The sequence below is a fragment of the Python bivittatus genome, unplaced genomic scaffold (genome assembly GCF_059951505.1).
Source record: "Python bivittatus isolate LINGU-HERP-01145 unplaced genomic scaffold, Pbiv_v1 ctg000340_np1212, whole genome shotgun sequence".
NCBI classification, from domain to species: domain Eukaryota; kingdom Metazoa; phylum Chordata; class Lepidosauria; order Squamata; family Pythonidae; genus Python; species Python bivittatus.
This window is the reverse complement of record NW_028277056.1, coordinates 23,893,456-23,915,838: the sequence shown is the minus strand read 5'-3', so window position 1 is coordinate 23,915,838 and position 22,383 is coordinate 23,893,456. Positions and strand designations below refer to the sequence as shown.

The window sequence follows — 22,383 nt, the reverse complement described above, 5'->3', positions numbered from 1 at the left end:
TTTCCTGAGTTAAAATAGCAAATAGTGTTGCTGATTGATGTTATCACTCCAAAAACCAATAACAGCTTTATCCTGCGTCCTTCACTTCATCATCACAAAGCCAAACAACACGCAGATACAATTAATCATCACTAGTGGAGAACAATTCACATCCATTGTTGACTTATTCTCAATCACTCTTTTGAAGACGTGGGAAGCCAATATAATCAGCATGTTACTTGACAAGACATACAAGAACAATTGCACAAAGTTGTTATGACAAGGGAAGGACAGAGCTAAGACAGGGAACTTCAACCAGATGGCAATGGGCACTGGTGTGTTTGGAGATTTGGTGCCTGTTAAAATTCTTTGTTCCTGATTTATTAAACACAGAAAGGGGCATGCTCCATAAAGAAATGTTGAGATCCTTTCAATCTTTATTACCAAGAAAGCTTTTGGATTATGGGATGCTAGAGTTTCATCCTGAAGCATAGCTAGGGAAAAAAAGAAAAAGGTAAGTTGGGGCTATGTATGGCAGTAAAGTTATGGCAGTAAAGGCGGTGAGAGCACTTTATTTATTCCTGTGCGATGCTGAAATAAAGGATGATGGGACTTGCCATTGAAGAATATCTACAGAAGCATAGATCATACACTTCTGCTTTAAACCAAAGAGAAAGAACTTAGCACTTGAGTAAAGCATATCTCATACAAAGACAACCATCCTAGGCGCTCCAGATAGTGTTGGGAAAGATCCCTGGTAACTCCTGCCAGCTGTGTCGACCAGGAGAAAGGAAATCATCTGAGTGTGCACACAGCAACTCCCTTAGTGGCAGTGGCAAAGAAGTTGAATGTGGAGAGAAATAAGTTCAGAGCTCACTTTGGACCAGTAGTCTAACTGTTCTAAGATAAATCACAGGCTCTTGCGATGGAGATAAAATGAAAGATTGTCTCATCTGCTTCTTCACAAATATCTTGATCCTGATGAATACAACAATAATTAGCATAGGGCTTATAGCTGGGTATTGGGTATATTGGATTTGTGCCTGTATGATTTCTCCTCTACAATTTGTATCAGCTCCAGGGTTGGGGGGAAGAATTAAATAGAGAATCAATGTGGAAGCCTTTCTATGCACATACTTGCACAAGAGCTGCAGTCTAAAGTAAAAGAGCCTCACAGTTTTTGTAGGGGGGAAAAAAACCCCACTGGGAAGTCCGTCTATAGAAGTCTAACAAAGTAATTTCAATTGGACCACACTCTCATATTTGAGGAAGAACAAAGGAGATGCAGTAATAGTTAGGTCAGGGTTTCAAAAATGTTTTGATATAGTACTCATCTAGAAAATATTTGAAACCCAGCTTCAGAACCCAGCTTCAAAAATTCCCTATATTTTGAGCCCTACTTTCTGCTTATAGAACATCATCATCATCAACAAAAATGCATCACTACATCACCAATAATTCCAAGGTGGGTAACCATTCATCTTGTAACAATAACAATACAAAAGTTTTGTGCCAACTTAGAAGCTAAAAAATGTATTATCACATAAGCTTTTACTGTGCTCAACCCATTTCATTTAATGTCCATAAGCCACAAGAGATTGTCTGATAATACATTCATTAGCATTTAAACAGCCACAAGACTGTGTTTTTACATTTATAGCTAACACCAAGCATGTTTCTCCTGTATGGTTTTTTTTTTTTAATTTTTGCATTACACATAGCTAGGTATGTATTTGAATAGATTTTAAGGATGACTGTAGATGTCCTGGCCTCCAATGCCCATTTTGAGAGCTGAAATTTAACATCAGATTAGTAAGGCTGACATCTAACAGAGCTTCAGCTATCCGACAGTTTAATTTAAAATGAGGAGGAGGAGGGAAAGAAAGAAAAACAGAAAAAAAAGCTACTTTTAAAAGGTTTACAATCATAAAGCTATTATACACAATTAATGAAAGAGAAACCTGAAAACAAACAAAAAGACTCTTATTATTCAGTCCAACCAGAACTTTTAAGATCCACTTTTTTCAGGACACAATTTGAGAAGTGCTGAATGAGCTCCTAAATGTGTTTTTGCTCTAGATTGATTATGGTAGGATTGAAATAATTCAAAGTAGCCTGTATGTTCTCTGGCAGTGTAGGGTTGCATAAAAATTACTTTATTTTTAAAAGTGTCATTTCTTTTCTCTGAGACCCTGGACCTGGCATTAAGCGGGGGTGAGGTGGGGGGTTGCAAAAACAAATAGCAATCCTTCCACTGATGTCAGTGATAACATCAATGGTTTATATGAAGGTCAGAAAATACAAGAAAAAGCTGATGTAAAGGGAAATTAATTTAACTCAAGTTTGCAATTAAGATTATAATAGCTTTGATAAAGAACACCATGAAAGTATTTGGGACTTTTAACACAATGTTATGCAAGTGTAATAATAATGAATTTAAACAAAAATATAGTTCCATCTCTTGTTAAATGACAGTAATTACATTTACTTTCTATCTGTCTTCTATGGCAGAATTTGAAATGCATTGTTGCAGGGAAAATCAAGATTAGCATCTCTCTGCTTGGAAGTAATGAAAATGCAGGGTCTATGTTAAGATTCCACACATATAAAAAACATCTGAAGGCTACTACGCTAAATGAAAAAATCCACTAATATGCATAGTTTCAGTATTTATTTTCAGGGCATACAGAAACTTCCTGAACCGGCCAGTGAAAAACAGTAGTTATGGGACAAGTGGATTTTGCTTTCTAGAAGTCTGTATATTAAACCACAACAGAAGTATGATAGCTAGCTATAGGTCCTTCTCAACCTGGTGCCTTCCAGATGAGTTAGATATTTAACTACATTATTGTAATTCTTTAAAGTTCACAGAAAAATTACCAATAACACAGTCATAGCCAACTGAGCTTGCAATTTTTCATTTCACAAACAGCTTGGACCTAGAACTGAGGGCAACTCACATATACCCTTGCATGCAAGACATTTCTCTATGGCTGTAGGGAAGTTATATACTATTGTAATTTTTTACTAATAATAGTAATAGTAGAAATTATAAAAGAATGTTCAAATAAAACAGCACAAAAAATGTTTACAGGGTAAAACCAAATAACAGATTTGGCTCTTTAACCTGTGGGTCCTAAAGGCACATTGATAAAATGGAGAGAATAGGCATTCTGCAATAGGTATTTTAAAGGGATTGCCTTTGGAGTCCCACCGCCCTATAGGACCTGGACATATCTCCATCTACAGAGTAGCAACACTGCAGCCAAAGTATTTTGAGGTTGAAAATTCACTGGTCCCTGCATTAAATTTAACAGTGGACACAATATACATAAAATGCTTCCATAAAGAGTCAAGTTTAACTTGAAGAAACTTCACCTTTACCTCCGTGAACCAGTATAAGTAGTGCATTAATTTCAAAATATAGAACTTACAACAGTGCAATGCATTTGTAATACATCAATTATAGACATACACTAGACAACCCATGACCTGTTAGGTCATAATTTCAGAGATATTTTCTTCCTTACCTAAAAGGAGAAACAGAATGACCAAGGGCAAAAAAGCTATGGGACTGGGAGCAATTTCCTGCCAGCCTCCCCACTGACTTTCCTTGTGGGAAGCTGGCAGGGAGCATTGTAAATGTCGATCACGTAACTGCAGCAGACCACAGCAGCCTATTGGGTCATCATTTCAGAGATATTTCCTTACCTAAACAGTTATGAAAATTAGAGGCCTTAATGCTTTTAATTACTTATCATTATAAAGAGTATGCTTAAATTATTAGCATTTTTTTATACTTTCAATTTTTTGTAATAGAAAAATGGATCTGACCTTTGTAAACGAAATGACAATTCAATTTTAAACTTGATATGGCATTGCAGCTTTGATTATAACTATCCCCTCCTGCTTTCTTGGATTATATACAAAATATTTCCCATCCAGCTTTTGACTTGTCTTTTCTGTATATCTGATTTTCTCTTCTACTGTACATACACAAGTACAAAGTGCTGTGGGTGTATGGCATGAATTCATCAAGGCCTCACAATCCAGAATATTTGATCAGGCAAAACTTTAAATACAGTACGGAAGTGAGAGGAAGAGACTGAGATAGCAAGTGTGGACCCACACACAGACAGACGTTATATATGTTAAATTATTCTTAAAACGTTACTTGTTGTATTCATTTGCTTTAAAATTAAACATGTGCATTTAAAAAACCCCAGAAAGCTAAAGGTAGTAATTTGTCTAATGTTTCTAATTAAATTCTACTGTAGAATTGAAACTTTTTTTTAAAAAAAATCCTGCTTTATTCTCCCAAAACAGAGTTTTGACTGACTTATAAAATATTAGAAGCATATATAATAACCAGTTCAATGAAGAAAAAATATATTAAATTTGCAGATTGGAATGTAGGATTTTGGGCACAGTATTAGTGACATATTTGAAAACTATCTTCTTTATACTTCTTTATATAGAAGTTTAAATTCTGAATAGCAGAAATAAACTCTTAAAATTCATACAAACTGTTCCTACAAACTCTATCTGTATGATCTAATAAACCTGTAACCACTTTTCCATAAATTCCATCAAATTCAGTGAAATCCACCGCTGAATATTTATCTTGCTTATTGAAAACATTTTTATCATTCATGCTAATTTTTACAGAATTCCTGGAATGGCTTAATCCACACACTCCTTTTTAAAGAAAAATGGTTTGATTTCTGCCTTTTACAGCTCCTCTGGCTGAAAAAACAGTTGCTGCTTACAGTAGAGCAATTGAAAAACATGAAAGTGAAAACATCAATTTTCCAGTTTTAATATTTCTTAATCATTGTTATAACTATGTAGTATATGTCATTAAATGCCATTCCCCTTCTCTCTGATGCACACACTCTCTTGTGTTGTAAATCATATTTGTATTCTGTCCTTGAGTTTGGCTTGGTGTGATGTGCACATACCTCTGCTGTGGGGGTGCCACAGGGGAGAAGCGGAGGAAGTCCCAGCTAAGGAGTGCAGAGATGCCGCGGGGGATGGGGGAGATCCTAGCAGGCCGCGTATAAGTTGGTAGAGGAGGGTGCTGTGGTGCATGCAGGGGGAAAAGGGTACACGTGTGAGCACAGGAAGGTCAGCAAGGAGGGTACTGGTGGGTTTGTGCGTGTGCGCAAATGCAGGGAGGCCTAGGAAGGAGGGCACTGGTGTGTGTGTGAGCACAGGAAGGCCAGGGAAAGAGGGCACAGGGTACATTGGAGTGCAGAGGCCCAGAAAGGTAGGTGCTGGTGGGTTGGTGTGCATGCGTGTTTATGTGAGCACAGGGAGGCACAGGAAGGAGCTGCAACTTCCCTGCTGACTTCCCTATTGACTTTCCTTGCAGAAAGCTGGCAGGGAGCGTTGGAAATGAAGGTCTTGTGACCACAGCTGGGCGTGGGGGCACAGCAGTGCCATGGTGCTTAAGCAGCCACGAGTTTGCCAAATTTCAATCCCATGGGAGTAATGGGCCCCAGATTATGGATGCATTCTGTAAATTAGCCCATTTGAGATACCTTGGTTCAAAAACTGTTGCTGTATGATGCACCATTTTGCCCAACTGAAGGTTACAATCAATCAGACACGAGAGTTTTAGTAGTATATAAATAGCACCAGTACATAATGTATTTAATAGGATCACCATAAGCTGGGTACAAACCATGAACTGGGCATTCACTGAACTCAGCAGCAACTTGTGTCTTGCTTAAACTGATGTCAGTACTCCTGCCTTAAGAAAAACCCTGGAATTGGCTTCTCTTCATCACTCCCTCCACTACACCACTGATCTATACTTACAAAAGAAATGTTTTCAGAATTCTACCTAAAGCTTCGGTCCTTAAGAATATGGAAATTCAGTCTAATACAGAGCTTTTGTTCACTTCCAAGTTTCTCTTCAAAGTTTTACTGAAACCATTTTTGTTTCATACTCACCTCTACTGTGAATAAATTTTTTTAACTGGAGCAGAAATACCATTTTCAGAAAAGGCAGACAGAAAATGTAACTGGATAGCTTGTTCCTTTTAAACATTTGATTTAGAATATTTACAACATACTTCTCTACCCTCACCATTTTATTTCTCACTTTCCTCCACTAAATAAATCAGAAACTAGAAAGATGCAGATGACAGAGGGCTGAGCTGAAAGTTCTGCTCCCAAAATCATCTTGCTTAGGAGCCCTTTATCCTGTGTTTGCTTACTGTGTTCATTTTGTTTCTGATGACATGCTAGATAAGATCTCATTTCTCCTGGCTCAGCAAAATATCAAGGTCAAGGTCCTCTTTGAAGAATAAAGAAATGAAACAAGAGCTTGGTCAAATTATTTATTTTCTCTCCAAGGACATTTACACTCTTCCACCATTTCTGAAGGATTCTTCTTAGACAAGATTTGTGTGAATTGATCATATGGCTTCCTCCCATGGAACACAACAGACATTATGTAACAATTGTTCCAAATCTTTATGAAACCTCAGTTCAGACTTGTGGTTGCATGATAAAATCCAAAATATAGTTTTCATTAATAAATGATTATTTGTCAATACCTTGTAAAAACAATCTTTCCAGCAAAGGAGAAAAGGAATATCCAGTTACAGCTTTATTTATTAATTTACATTTCAAGTAAAACAAGAAATATTGTTCCTTTGTTAACTTATTATTTCCCTATGAAAAAGAAATCCTCTATTTTACCAGTGGTTTAATAAATATGTAGCAATTATTTCCAGTAAAAAAAAAAAAAAAAACTGATCAAACCACTGACCCATAACAGAAAATTTGAGAGTTCTGATTTTGCACCCTAAGTCACATATATTTTCTTATAAGCAGTACTGTAAATTCAGCTAATTTCTGGTACCTAGGATTCTCAGCCACACCTGAGGTAACAAGGAACTAACAGGATAGGAAAGTGTTAACCACAAGAATGCAAAGGTTAACAATAAGCACCTGGAAAATGTTAACGCTAAACCTCTGAGAACCAAGGTTTTTTAGATGGCAGTCTAGCTAAAATAACAAACAATTTAGCTACAGATTCTTAATTTGTTCAAATTAAAGATTCCATTGTGAAGAGAAATAGCTAATTGTATCTATTTAATTTTCTCTCTCTCTCTCTCTCTCTCTCTCTCTCTGAATTAACCCAGTCAGTAAGGTTTACCTTATTAACCACAATGACTGTAATGTCCTATGGCACTGTTGCTAATTAACTTAATACACTCAATTAATGAAAGAAATTATTTGCATAACTCCATAAAGAGGGACTCTAACCTCACCTCTCTCTAAGCTTTTGCTTCTTGGCCTTTGGTACTGAACCGGTCAAGAAATCAATGTGTGCTTCATTGTAATTGTTTCTTAGTCTCTAGTTTAAACATACTCCTAAAGAAAAACATTCTCCTTTAAAACAAACAAGGCTTTTTAGGTAATCCTCAGGATTTGATGGAAAAACAGCTCCATGCAGATACCCAGTACAAGCATGTACAGGTAGACCCTAGTTTAAGAACGAGTTCCATTCCCAAGGTCTGTCCTTAAGTAAAATTTGTATGTAAGCCAGAACAATATTATTGTAAAATACTGTATAAGTAGTATTGTGTAATTAACTCTAACCATTGTGTATTTAACTTGAATTTTGCTACAATAGGCTCCTTTATTAACTATGGGTCATCCATAAACCGGGCATTTTTAACCCGAGTATTACCTGTATAACACTGGCCTATCTTATCAGTTGCCATATTTCCCTAATGTAAATTAGGAAATATTAATGTAAGGAAGTAGTTTAATGTTCCTAATGTATAAAGCTGAAGTACTTATGCACTGATGTTTCAGCAGTTGTGATTTATGGAATGATTAAGATCTGGTCCCCAAAGTAGCAGACCCAGGCACCCCTGAGTCTGTGGACTTTTGAAAGTCTGTAACTTAGCTCATTTTATGTATTTTGGGGAAGATTACTTTAGCTGTAGTTTTTAAAATTAAATGGAAAGCTACCACAGACATGAAATATTTACCTTCTGCCTATTATGACCAGTATGTGTTTTAAGGCTCTGCTCCTAAATGAAACTCCTTGAAAACCCTAAAAATCCCAAACCTTCACTTAACAGTGTATTTATCCTCACCAACTCTCATTGTTTTCATGGTAGACAACATATTAATTAACAGTGCTATAGCTTGATCAGACATGGGAAAGCAGGGCTGATAATCTACCCACGAAGGTGTCGGCAGTCACTTTCTTTCAACCTCAATTGCCCAGTAATATTGTTGAGCATGTGGAATAGGCTAATCTTTAGACACATAAATTGTGCTGAGCTGCTTGCTGTGTGAAACTCATATGTACATTCACTCATTCACTTTTATTCCTTATGTATATGAATCAGGGTATGTTCTCTCTCTAGAAAAGTTTATAGGGGTGCTTAAAAGTTTGTGAACCCTTTTGAATTTTCAATATTTCTGCATAAATATGACCTAAAATGTGATCTGTTTTCCACACACGTAAAGAGAACCCAATTAAATAAATGAGTCCAACACATTATACTTGGTCATTTATTCATTGAGGAAAATGATCCAAAGCTACATATTTTATCAATTGTCAGTTTCTGAAGTTCCTATGTAAGAGTCCTGAGGGCTTGGCACCACATTTATTTTTTCTCAGATTTGGTATTTAAACTGTTATACAGCTATATTGAGAGTTATTCTGTTCAACATGAAAGATGAATGACCAGTCTTTTAAGGTTGCTGATAAAATCAAATATGGTGTATCCGTAAACACATTCCTTCAAAATGTAATTTAAGCAGTTTTATCCTGATACAAACAACATTGAAACAATGGATGTACAATGTAGATCATACAAACCCACAAGAGATTGTAAAACAGGATTATCATACTTCTCAAAATTAAAATAAGAAGTGTAAACCTGGCAAAAATATAATCATGATGTGTAATTAAAATACTCTATTTGCAACTACTCAGCTTTCTAATTTAACCATACTTCTTACTTTATCTGCCAATATAGTAATGTGAAAAGGTAAGTACACCCCATTGAATTTTTTTACTTTTTCAACATAGTTCAATATATAGATATTTGTTTGATTTCAACAACACTGTTGGGTAAAGGGGATATAATATAACAAATATCACATATCATTTACACTTTGCAATCTGTTGTGTAATTTAAATAAACATAAATGCAAATTTCACATATGGAAAAAGGAAGTAGAACCCTACACTTACCACTACGTCAATACCTAAAACTAGCATCAGGTACACGAGATCAGGTATAAATAATAAGAACATCATTAGAGAGGATCTAGGAAGAACCTGTCTTATTTAAACTTCAAACATTTAGTTTGATTTTTTCTTTGTTGTTGAAGTGTGTAGTATCACCATGCCTAGATCGAAAGAATTCTCTCAAGTCTTCAGAAAGAAGGTTATAGATGCCTATGAGTCTGGGAAGGGATTTAAAAAGATTGTCAAACAACTGGACATCAATCATTCCACTGTCACGAAGATCATCTACAGGTGGAGAAGATTTCAAACAACTGTCAACTTGCCCAGGCCAGTCCATCTCAGTACGTTCAGCCTGAGAGCAGAATGCAAGATGCTGAAAGCCGCCTCTAATTTTGATATGTCCGCATATGTTAAAAAAGAAAAAAACTTTATATGGGATGTACTTACAGGTAGTCCTCGTTTAACGATGCTGATTGGGACCAGAAACTCCATCATGAAGTGACACGGTCATAAGTCAAAAAAGCATGCCACTTAGTGATGGCAGTTCTGGCAGTCCTGGTTGCTGTCATTAAATGAGGACCACATGGGTCATTAAGCGAGGACCTCACATGACTGCAATTTCCAACTTCAGGCTTCCCCATTGACTTTGCTTGTGGGAAGCCGCCAGGGAAGGTCACAAATCATGATCACATGACCGTGGGGGACACTGCAATGGCAAGAAGTACAAGATCTGGTTGTAACTACCACTCATTCAGCACTGTTGTAAGTTTGAATGGTAGCTGAACAAATGGTCATTAAATGAGGATCACCTGTACTTTTTTCACATGACTGTACTGGTTAGGCATACCAAGTTCCTCAGACACACAGAACAGTAAGCTACTGCAGTGGAGATCAGAGGGTGGATTTTGTAACTACAAAGATCTCTTGAAGGACCGATTTCAGGTAAGTTATCTGCCATTATTATTCATGGAGTATATGTAAACTTAACTTATGGATCTAAATAGGACAATGGTAGGACCAATGAAAGAATGGCTCTACCAAAGGAGTACTTGATAAATAGCAACAGTGCTAGATGAATACAGATATCTATCACTTTACAGCAGTCCAATACATTTCTTGCAGGAATGCATTCCTGACTAACATGGTTGATACACAAGTTGCCTTGGCAAAACAGCCCTGAGTACTGACAGGGCAGGCGGGTGTGACAGTTGATAAGCCAAGCTGAAAAAACCCTCTATCTGAAGAGATATACACTAAGGAAAAATAGTAATTCCTGGTTGGGACTCTCAGCAATTAAGAGGCACTCAATCTTGTGAAGGGGTCTGGTAGTCCTGTAAAAAGTGAGACTGTGGTAAACATTTAAGCAATGAAGTGTTTCTTGTAAGTCATCCTCAGATTGCAGGAAAAAAAGGAAAGATTATATTCTTTGCAAGCTGTAAGATAAATACTATCTTCAGAAGGAAGACTGTAGTGCAACCTGTCTTTATACTAGTCAAGATAAGAATCCATGTAGAGTTCAAAGTTATCTAGTTCATTTACTAGCCCAGCATGCAGAAGTAATTGCAATGGAGGGGTAAAACTCAACACTTTGTATGGAAGTAGTTGCAAAAGGTTAAAAAAGCTTAGCAGCTGAGTAAAAATACAAAGACACCACAATAGAGCTGACTTTGGAACTGGAGACACAAGTGATGTCACCTAGACTAAAAATTTCATTCAGTGATTGAAAGAAAGTAGAATAATTCTGATTGGGAGTGTGAAAGGCAGAAATGGCTGTCAAAATAACTGACACATTCAAATTCAAAATGAAGCATAGTGTAACCTGAATAGAGTAGTCCCAGAAGTATTATTTAATTATTAGATTTATGTCCTATCTTTCATTCAAGAATTCAACGTGTCATTCAATATAACACTTCCTATTTACGAATCTGAAAATGTGGTGAAGCACTTGTGGCCTGAACATGAGAGTGTTCTTTCCTTGGCTAGCATATTTCCTTAGAGGTAGATCACAAACAAGAGCTGTAGCTATGGGACATTAGTAGCTATAGGATATTAAGTCTAAAATCTACAATGTAAAATGGAAGAGGATGGGAATCAAATTTCTTTCTGTTTGTTTATATAAAGTTGAATTGTCTGACATGACTGATACTTCCTTTTGATTCCAACAGTTTGAGACAGAAAGCAAATTATCATTTTAGGAAGGTAAAGTTGATCCTCTCCAAAATCAGGCAGTCTTATAAGGCTTGGATGAAGCATTGCTGGAAGGGTCATAGGTGAAGCAGACAAGAGCAACAGTTGCCCAAACTATGGGCTTGTGGAAGAATCAGCTGGCATAAGATGTAAAGAGCGCTACTTGAAGGGAAGCCATACTTTAAATAGAATCTAACACGTCTGTGCATCATTTGGTGGGATCCATGCAAGGAAGATTTTCTTCAGTTCATATAGAAACCAACCAGAGAAAGAATGCAGTAAATTTCTAATCAAAGCTGGGAAGAATCAGAGCTCAGTCAATAAAAGAGAATACTCATTCCCAGAATCCAACCACTTCTGTCATGCAACTGAAGATTCTTGGAGCCTTGGTTTGTCAAAAGAGAGTTCCTTCTTTTAAAAAGTGTTGGACCCGACAGCAGAGCAAAGAAATCAGCGTACAGAAATATATATCTCTGAGATCCAAGATCGCAATCCAATCACCCAGGCAAAGCAGGGGTGCAATGTTGGTGACAATGACCATTCAAAATTTCATTGGTTGCATGAAGCCGTTTATGTAGCCGGAATGGGAGTGGGAGGAAGGAGCCAAGATGGCAACCAATTAGCAGCTCCTGAAATAAGCTTCCTTCTTGTGACTGGCCTCGCCCCTTCTGGTTCAGTCCCTATGGCCTAAAAGTGCCATCCAGAGGCAAGAAAAGAACCTGGACCAGTCCCAATAATGATACTGGTGCCCATAAATCTAATAAAGCAGAGGAACAGATGAGGACTGACTCATATCTCTCCACCACAGAGACAACACAAAACATAACAGAGTTACGGCTTCAGGATCCCCCACACCTCCAAAGAATATGACATCACAGAAGCCAGTAACAAGACAGGCCTCCTCCCCGACCTTCTAAAGATCCAGCCCAAGTCATTCTCCGGAGCTGGGAGGTAGCAGAGATATCCCCCCGGAACAAGTCTCCTGCACCCCTCACAACTACATCACTCAGCCTTTCCAGGTTTTCATCAGAAACTCTGACCTTTATACTGCAACAGCTAAAGACATTGCAGTCAAGGTGGACAGCTTCCAAAAAGCCCTTGATCTGCAAATCTTCCATGGCAATCAGGGAGTTAAAACTGCAGCAGAAGCTGGCCACATTGGAATTCCTTCAGCCTGTCCTACATCAACAGGGCATCTGGAAGCAGTTGGTGCAGCCAACTACCACTGGATACTACAGAAAGCAACTCCTTCTGGAAATCCATCAGAATGCCCATATATGGAATAGCCACAAGTTGTGACCTGCCTTTCTCAGCTTCTAAACTGTCGAAGTAGAACAACTGATCTGAAAGATTTTCACTACTTACCCAATTCAAGAAAATGCATACTTCTGACTTTCAACCAGGCATCTCTCCCTGCCAGATTCACACAAATGAGCAGATTCCTATGGCAGACTCATCACACCCAAACTGTCAGAGTCTTTAAGGAAGAGTTAGTCTGTAACTTCTTCACTGGGAGAGTGACAAATGGTCATGACCTGCAGGTAGCAGCCATAAAAACTTAAATCTGCCAGCCATGCCAAGAGCCTAAGCATACACTGAGGGAGGAAGTTAAATTTATAAATACAGAACTCACAAGGGAAAAAACTAGCAGATATCAAAACAATAATTCTGACACACTCTCCCAGTGCTGGTAGTGATATGGAAGTCCAGCACCAATTTAATACATCTGCCTGACTAAGCTGCTCACCTTCTAAACCATCTCACACTGCTGCCTTTCCTTTGATTCGGACACGCAGAAAGCTGCCAGCACACTACTCTGACTTCCTCATCAATAACAGTGAAAGTGACACTGACAGCAACTCCTTTGAGAGCTCTACACCAGCAATATTCAAAGAATCCAGGCAAACCCAAGTAGCTGATACCCAAAAGAAACTGCCTTGTAAGCAAATTAAACCCCAGACAAGCACTATCCTTACAGAAACCCAATCTGGAGGTATACCGTCATCTGCTTCTCCATTTCAAGAGCCTCTCCTGGCCTTGAAGGAACCTGACTCACAGGAGAAACGGCTCCCCTCACCTCTTTTCACTGGACAAGCCAAAGGATGTTCCCCCTGGAGTTGGGAACTCTGCTTGCCAGTGAACCACATTTTGCTGCCCATGCTATACTGATTCTTCCCAGAACTGCAAGCCCCCTGCCCCTGCATGAGAAGAGAGGCTTGATGACCAAACAGATGGCAGAGAAAGGAGAGCAGGAACTTGATGGTACCTTACCTTCCTCCTCAGAGAGGGAGACACAATTACAACCATCCCAATCATCAGTCAACATGAAACTAAAGCCCCTACAAAAATTACCCACCCAGGCCCTGGTTTGTAGTGCAACTGCTTGACATCCAAGTAACCGACATAAGGTCATCCTTCTAACCTGGAATGTGGCTGGGTAGTTTGCATTCTCCAGAGATCCTTGTTTTACTGACTTCCTCTCCCACTGTGCTGGAATGGAATTATGAAGGCCAAGCTCAGGGAGACAAACATTTTCTTAGCTCGCCAGAACCGCGTGGGAGGAACAAGAGGATGAGACTGGCACCTCCCTGAGGAATTCACACTGTTGTGGCTGGAGGACTTTGGGAACTGGGATTTTAGTCTTGGAAGATTCTTGCTAGAGGTTGTAGCTAATAAACATAGCTGGACTGAATAGGCATTGTCTCTTGGAGTTCCTTGGGCTAGGCCTGACATCAATCAGAAAATGTTCGTCTCCCTGAGCTTGGCTTTCATAATTCCATTCCATCATACCCACCATGACATCATATTGATTCAGGAAACATGGATTTCTGACAAACTGCTACTTAATGGATTTCATTCATTTTCAATTGGGGCAGAACCTGGGGTAAAGCATGGAAGAGCGAAAGGGGGCTTTGGGGTCCTAGTCTCCACTACTCTACATGCCACATCAAAGGCCCTTCTCCCATTCAAGTTGTATGCCATAGCAGTGTTAATCCAATTTAACCACCATCCCCTGTTGGTAATAAATGCTTATATGCCCCCAATGAGGCAGAAATCCCAGATCAGAGCGTTTTGGGCTTAACTGGAAACTTACGCTGCTGACCTTATATTGTTAAATTCAAATGCATTTGTAATTCTGGGACGGGGCCTCAATGCTAGATTGGGCCCCAATGACCACACCCTCTATGTACAGCACAAGGGTCCCCCTCCCAATCCTGGGGCTGATGGATTCCTCCTCAGCCATTGCTTAAAAGATCAGAAATCAAACTTTGCAGTCCTCTGCCTGGCTCAAACAGCCTTCAGACTAAACCCCCACATTTTAAATAGTGCCATCCATTTGAATTCACCTACCTATCTGGCTTCAGAATGAGTACTATTGGCTATAAAACTGTATCTAGGGACCTACTCCCTTATGCCAAGACGCTAGAAGTTATGCCTAAATTTGACAGTGATCATTTCCCAGTCCTGCTCCAGTTAAAACTCTTCACTCAAGAGACATGTATTGAGGACTGCTATCAACCCTTCCTGCCAGCAGGAAGAACTTACTGTTGAGCCAAGTGGACCCTCCATCTAAATCCAGTTATGACTGAGCTACTGGCCTTAGATTGCCTACAGTGCTTTCAGTTTGCCCAGACATCAGCTAAGTCAACTGATGCACTCTTGGAGAACTAGAACCCTCTTACCTAAGAGCTCCACCAGAATCTAACCCATAATAACAGTGTACCGTTGAGGCAACAACAGCACTACTCCAAGCCACGGTGTGACAAGGACTGTGTTAATGCCAAAAAAGCTCTTGCTACCACTTAACAGGCTTATGTATCCAATACTAAACCAAAGCTGCACTGGACTTCCTCCAGCAGAAGAGATGCTATAAACAACTGCTGGCATGCAAGAAAAGGGAAGCCATGAAAAACAAGTGGATGCGACTTATTCAGGCAGTCAAATCCAATGACTCAGCCTCATTCTGGCATATCACATTGAGCTCCCAAAAGCAATAGTCCATCCATGGTGGACTGACACATTCCCCCAGGGAACTGGGAGGCATACTTTTGGGGACTCTACATTGACACCTCTGTTGAAAGTGGATGCCCTAGCCCAATTATAGAAAATCTGCCAGTGTGGGCACCAGTAACAGTGTCAGAGATCAAGAACCAGGAGAAGACCTAATCCCTTCAGAGGCCATTAAAAATGACCTGAACTTCTGGACCCCTACTCTGGCCTCACTCTTTACCTGCACTGACACCTTTGGCCGAGTCCCCAGGGATTGTAATCATTGTCCCTATATATAAAAAGGGGGTAAAGGATGATCCTGCTAATTATAGGCTGATTAGTTTCCTCAACACAATCAGCAAACTCTATGCAAGACATCTACAGTGGAAATTCCAGGACTGGCTGGAGCAAAACATATTTGCAGAGGAGCAAGCTGGCTTTAGGGAAGGCCAATCTATCACTGATCAGTGCCTAGTACTTCATCATCTCCTCCCGCAACACAACCTCCTGCTATGCCACTTTCATAGACTTCAAAGCAACATTTGATTCCATATCCCAAGCTAAATTGTAGGAAAAGCTGGACGCCTCCTCAGCTGACCAACTTTTACTTCATTTAATACGTATCGTACATAAAGGAACCTCACTCAAAGTAAGATGTACAGTAACCCCTAGGGCCATCTCATCAGTGCCACTGAAACTGAGAAAGGTGTCAAGCAAGGCCGCATATTGGCCCCACTCTTATTCAATTTATCAACTCCATAGTAGGCCATTTCCACAATATGGACTTTCACTCCCCCAAATTTGCTGGAAGACACATCTGTTCTACCCTATGCAGATAATGCAGCAATACTTTCAAGAACACCTATTGGTCTTAAAAGAGCACTGAGAGCACTAGCACAATACTGCAAGCAAGACCAGCTAGAACTCAATTATCAGAAAAGCAAAATCATGGCATTTATCAAAAGGTCCAAGAGCCATTCCTGGAGCACAGATGCCCACCAGACTGAGCAGGTCTCCTGTTTCAAATACTTGGGGGTAGTCCTTAATTTTGCCAGCAGTAGGAAAGCCCATAGGAACTATATTGTTGAAAATGCAGAGAGGAACTCATCTGCCATCCTTAAATTGCTTAAGACAAGAAGTGACCACTACATACCTGCAGCTCTCAAATTATTTGAAGCCAAGCCAATTCCACTTCTCTGTGATGCCCAGCTGGGCCCCTTCTCCAATTTTGCACCATTAGAACTTGTACAATCCAAATTTTTAAGATCAGTCTTTCAAGTCCCTAATGGTATCTCTAATGCCACCCTGAGACTAGATAAAGGCTTCATGAAAGTGGAGGCTAGAGTAAACATGACCATACTCAATTATTTTTCCCCCTTGGCCTTGCCCCATTAACTATGAGTGATAATTTTCAATCCACATGGAAACAGGCATTGGCAACTAAAATCTCATCCTTGGGCTTCTCTCCAGGTCTTCTGCTCAGCATGGGATATGGTCAGGCCAAAGCACTTATCAAACAGTGTGTAGCAGACACAGAGTGCCAACTGGATCTAGCCAGGACCCCAAACTTTATTGCCAGTGAGTCCAACAAGTACTATGCCTCTCCTATGGCATTCCTAACTAAACTTGAAATACTTAAATAGAGAAGGGCCTTTACTCTGGCACAACATGCCCTCCCCTCAGCTGTCCTTGAAGAACAATACAGAAAGATTCCTTACCTGGAGAGAGAACGCCCCTGTGATTCTGGACACACAGAAACAAGAGCATGTGCTTCTCCAATGCCTGTACTAGAGGCACATTCATACTAGCCTCATCTCACCATTACTGCATAATATCCAGGGGCACAGGACAATTCTACCCTACCTTCTTGCTTTCAGACACCAATCCTGCTACAACATACAATATTGCCAGGTTCTGTGCAGCAGTGCTCAAAGTTTATCAGATGATAACCTGTACTGTGCTTTGTAACTTGATATAGTCTTCCACATGCTAAACTTTTAGCTCCCCTATACTCATTTAATGCTCCTACCCCTTTAGATTTTTGGGGTTTTTTGGTGCCTTTGGTGGCAGGTTCTGACTCCTGGCAACTGCCTGGGCAAGTATCTGCAGTTTTTGTGGCAAGGTTTTTCCGAGGTGGTTTGCCATTGCCTGCTTCCTAGGGCTGAGAGGGTAACTGGCCCAAGGTCACCCAGCTGAGTTCATGCCAAAGGTGGGACTAGAATTCAGTCTCCTGGTTGATAGCCTGATGCCTTAACCACTACACCAAACTGGCTTAGATTCTTTTAGATCTTCCTTTTTATATATACTTTTAGTTTTTAATTCATATATCTCTTGTATCTGCTAGCTTTTCATTTTTTTAAGATTTATTTATTTTTTGGTGCCTTGGGTGGCAGGTTTTGACTCCTGGCGATTTTACTCTTGATGTATCCTTTATGCTTTTTTAATGACTGTACTCCACCTTTCTTATGCTGGTCTATGACTGTAATAAAGATTTGATTTGATTTGATGTAGCAAAAGCGGCCTGGGAATAAAAACGGCAAGCCTCGCCCCAAGACTGTTTACATTTTTGGATCTTTTGCACAAGAGATCTGCAACTTTTGAAAGCAAAGTTGGGGTGAGTGAAGTAAAATACCATAATGTAAAAGTAGAATAATAGTGGAATAGAAATGCCTACTGTAATTGTCTAACCTGCAGCGTTCCTTTTCTACCAAAATGCAAGAAAGGCTGGCAATTTGTTTTGTGAAGTCTCCAAGAAAATGTAAGGAAAAGGATGTTTAAATAAGAAAACACACTTGCCCTTCTGGACAATGTATAAATGTCCAATCCTTCTAGATGTAGGTACAAATGAAGATCTTTTCCAACAGAAAAGAATATATGTAGCTCAGAACTGAACTGTTGGGCTCTTCATACTCTCTGAGCTTGTTTTCTTGCAGACATTTCATTACCAGGCTAGATAACATCATCAGTGGAAGGGAGTGGAGTTTAATGGCTGTTTATATATAGTAGCTTGCCTTGTCAGTCTTGATGGGGGAGTGATTCCTCTTTGATGAGGGTGCAGGCAACACAAAAGGCACATCCAGATGCAGAAAACAAGTGGCTGCAAGATCATATATAAGAATATAAATCATGGAAGCCAACAAACTGCCAGGAGCTCCTCAGCAGAAATAAGCAGCAGGGAACATAGAGAAAGCTGAATTTGCACAAATGTAAATAACATCTTCAGATATAATTGATATTGTTGAAGACAGCTGAGTGAGAGGAGCCAGTGAGAGGTAGCAGAGCCATCAGAGCAACTGAATAAGTACTCATATCAAGCAGTTTCAAGACATAAACACAAAATATTTTTAAATGCTCTATATTTCAACAAGGAAGGTAGAGTTTCATTTCCAATTGTTACATCTCTGAATTTTCAAGACCTTAAACACACTTAATTTATTTCTTAATACCTTCTGTTGGAAGATTGCAGAAGAGTCTTAGTGTTTCCTCAATAAAGCCACTAAATAAAATAGAAGAACACAAAATTCTTTCTTTTAGCAGAAGTAAAAACTTACCATTCCACCTCAACTTAATATGGAAATAAAACAAAAGAAATCTCACCCAGACCTATGACAGGAAAAACTGAAGAATGAACTATCAAAACTACCAAGTAGGTAATAAACACATACCTGAATAAATCAGGATTGACTGTTCAATATCTGTTCAGAACCCCAAAGCTCTGTAATGCTCCTACAGTATGAACTGCGCAGTGAAAACCTGTACAGTAGGAAACAATAAAACCACACTAAGGAAATGAGAATTACTAATAGACCTCAAGGTTGAGTGTCATCAGATTACTGTGATCTATTCCACAGTAAGTTGATATATTCTTTTATCAATGTGGCTGTGCTTGTCTTGTAGAATTTAATGGGACCTTACCACCACAATCAAGTGGCCCATACTGAACACAAGGCTCAAACTGATGACAAAGAAGCTGTTCATCAGAGTGTAGGATGGAGGCCTAATTGTAGGAAGATCTAATAATAGGAAAATGTTTGCACTATAATGGCTTTCTTCTGAGCATCTTCCAGTCTTCTGACTGTACTTTTTTTTCCTTTCCTTACAAAAAGAGCATTAGAATCTAAATACTTGTCAAACATATTTGTATCTTTTGAAACTGTAACAAAGAAAAATATCAGAAAAGTCAACTCTGGAAATTAAGTCATTCAAAGAATACAGCCAATTTAAAAATAAAGTGATTTATACATACAGATATGAAGGCTGCAGTCTGCAACAAGATAACTTACGGTAATCTTATAAGAATTTCATGCTTGAACTTTCAACAGTGAGCTTAATTTGTTTAATGTAATATAGTACATACCATAAAACTGAACATAATGAAGAATATTAACTGAATCTTAGCGTCCAGTCTTTTATGCATTATTTTTTACTGCATTTACTGTATGCAAATCCCAAAGTGTTAGTAATAACATATGCATTATATTTGTATGAGGAGAAAAAAACCTAAACGGTTTAACACATCATCCCATCTGCACCTGTTTTCCCAAATACACATTATATCCCCACCAAAATAAAATAAAATAAACATTTAAATTGTCAAATTATAGATTTAATTTACATTAACATCTTATGATTAACTGATGTTCAGCAATATTACGGAAATATGATCAAACTATGTTCATGCAAATAAATCTTCAAAAGCCTGTGAACAGTTTCAATATCTGTTTCATACTTCATATAAAATGGTTTAGATATACTCTGTAAAATGTTGTCAGTGAAATGTTATCAGTGAAAATGTCATACATTTTATTTTCTAGATATAAAAATTCTAATTTGCACTGCTAAATTCTATGAACCACTGAGGTTACATTGTGTGGGGAATTTTCTAGTCTTCTGAGCCACCTTTAGCTAATGTTTTTTGATTGTTGTTACCCAAAATTATGGGCATAAAAATACAATATAGCTCAAGAACAATAATTACTAGCTAAAAGAGCTACTAGAAAAAGCACTTAAGTAGAACAGCTTGATAAACACAAACTGTTTGCCTTTGTCTATTGCTGCTGCTTAAAAAAAACAATACAAATTATAATAAAAAAGCTTAGAAAAAAGTTGGTTTTCCTCTGAAAAATATACTTGCAAACATGTTTTCAAATCACCACAATGTCTCATCTTTTCCCAGGATATATATATTCCCTTGGAATTATAACATAGATGTCTTTGTTAATTTATGACAATGCTCCATTATTCCATGAGATACAATATTAATAAGTTAAAACTTGAATTCCTCACATGTACTGCCACTGAACAGGAGGAAAACAGCATGGTAAACTATAAAATGTGCACAGCTAAGCATAAATAGTAACCTATACATTTTGGTTCAAACACAGTTTGCAAAACTGCATACATGACAATGCCGTAAAATAGTTTCTCCTCTATTTTCTGTAATTCTACCCAAGAAACAAAGTTCAATCACTTTAAGGTAAAACATAAACTGAAATGTCATACAAATTTTGAATACCCTGACTGAAATATTTTGCAACTGATCATTCTAATGAAAACACATTTCTTATTACTCCAACCTTCCAACTTCCCATGCTTATACCCAAGCAAACAAAAATAAAAATATTGATTAACCAAAAAAAGGTACAATAGACTCTTGGTAAAAGTTTTTTCTCATGAGGCAATGTAGCATCTTCTACAGCCAGATAAGACTTTAAAAATTACATTGCAATTCCATTACATTTCTTTCATAAACATGCAACTTACTGTGATATACAAAACACTTGGCTCTGAAGAAAAAACAGCTTTATAAAGACAGACTGCATCAATAAAATTTTCTGATTAACTTTACACGGTAATAAAACCTGTATTTTCACTAAAGCTCAGATATTAGGTTTCATATTATAACGTAATAATTTGTTTTGTGAACATAATGTTCAGGAGGGAATATACACATTGACATACTAGACTATTAAAAATTCAGTTACAGAATTTTATTGATACAGCAGATTAACAAAAACTAATAAGGAAAATATGAGGATCAGCTCTCATTACATTATTTAATAACACATTTTAAAAATTAAAATATTAAATTCTTTTTAAATGCTCAATGCCACAAGAAGTCCAGAGAAGTCTGTTATCAATACTGAGGTGCATAAAAAGACTTATCTTTCACACATCTGCAGCTGGATGTTTTATCCCACATCATTTAAAAGCAATTTGGCACCTCCAAAGACAGACAACTGCCAAAGGTAAACACTGAATTAGATACATAAAGAGAATGCATTTTCTTTTATTTTCTAACAGTGTCAGAGCAAGTGTCACTATTTTGTCAAAGTGATTTTTTTCACAGTTAAATGACAAGAAAAATTAAAATACAGACACTGACAAATATTGCTTGATACCCATTCTTACTTTTTTTTGTCTTTTTTTTTTCAAATCAATAGCTATACCAAACAGTCTGATACTGTTGTGTAAAGCTGTGATAAAAGCTATACAAGCACTTTAAAGTCAGAAATACTTTTTAAAAAAAGGATTATTTACAGACAGTTTTTTTAGTTCATGTGTCTATATAGCCAGCGTACGTTACATTTCACAAAAACCCATAGTTAATGATATAAACATATGTGTGGATTATGCTCATGACCTAGGATCTCCAAAAGCAGGGGCAGGAAATAAAGAGTGATTTAATTTCTTCGGCAATCCCACTGTGAGCATCAACAACTTTCTTCACCCTTAAAGTTTACAAATAATAAGAGCATTCTTCAATGACATCACTTAAAAATGGCAGTAACACGGTTCTTCATCGTCTTTCCCTTTTAGATGTTCTCCGACGCACCTGAGAAAAACATCAAATCAAGAATTAGATGCCTCAATTCAAGTATGGTTGTCTGCATATATAAATAGCCTTCCATATACCAATAATATGATCTGTCTAAACTATAAATTGGATGCAAGGTCAACAACACTTTAAAATCTGCAAACTGCTGGTGTTTAGC

General features: G+C 38.1%; 1 protein-coding gene across 1 annotated transcript in view; it reads right to left on the bottom strand.

Moving 5' to 3' along the window:
- Positions 1-6,328: 6,328 nt before the first annotated feature.
- PDS5B (PDS5 cohesin associated factor B) overlaps positions 6,329-22,383 on the bottom strand; it is a 109,090-nt gene continuing 93,035 nt past the window's right edge. Inside the window, exon 35 of the mRNA XM_007423510.4 lies at positions 6,329-22,223. Coding sequence (XP_007423572.2) covers positions 22,188-22,223 — 36 coding nt within the window. The 3' untranslated portion in view covers positions 6,329-22,187. The remainder of the gene's footprint in view (positions 22,224-22,383) is intronic.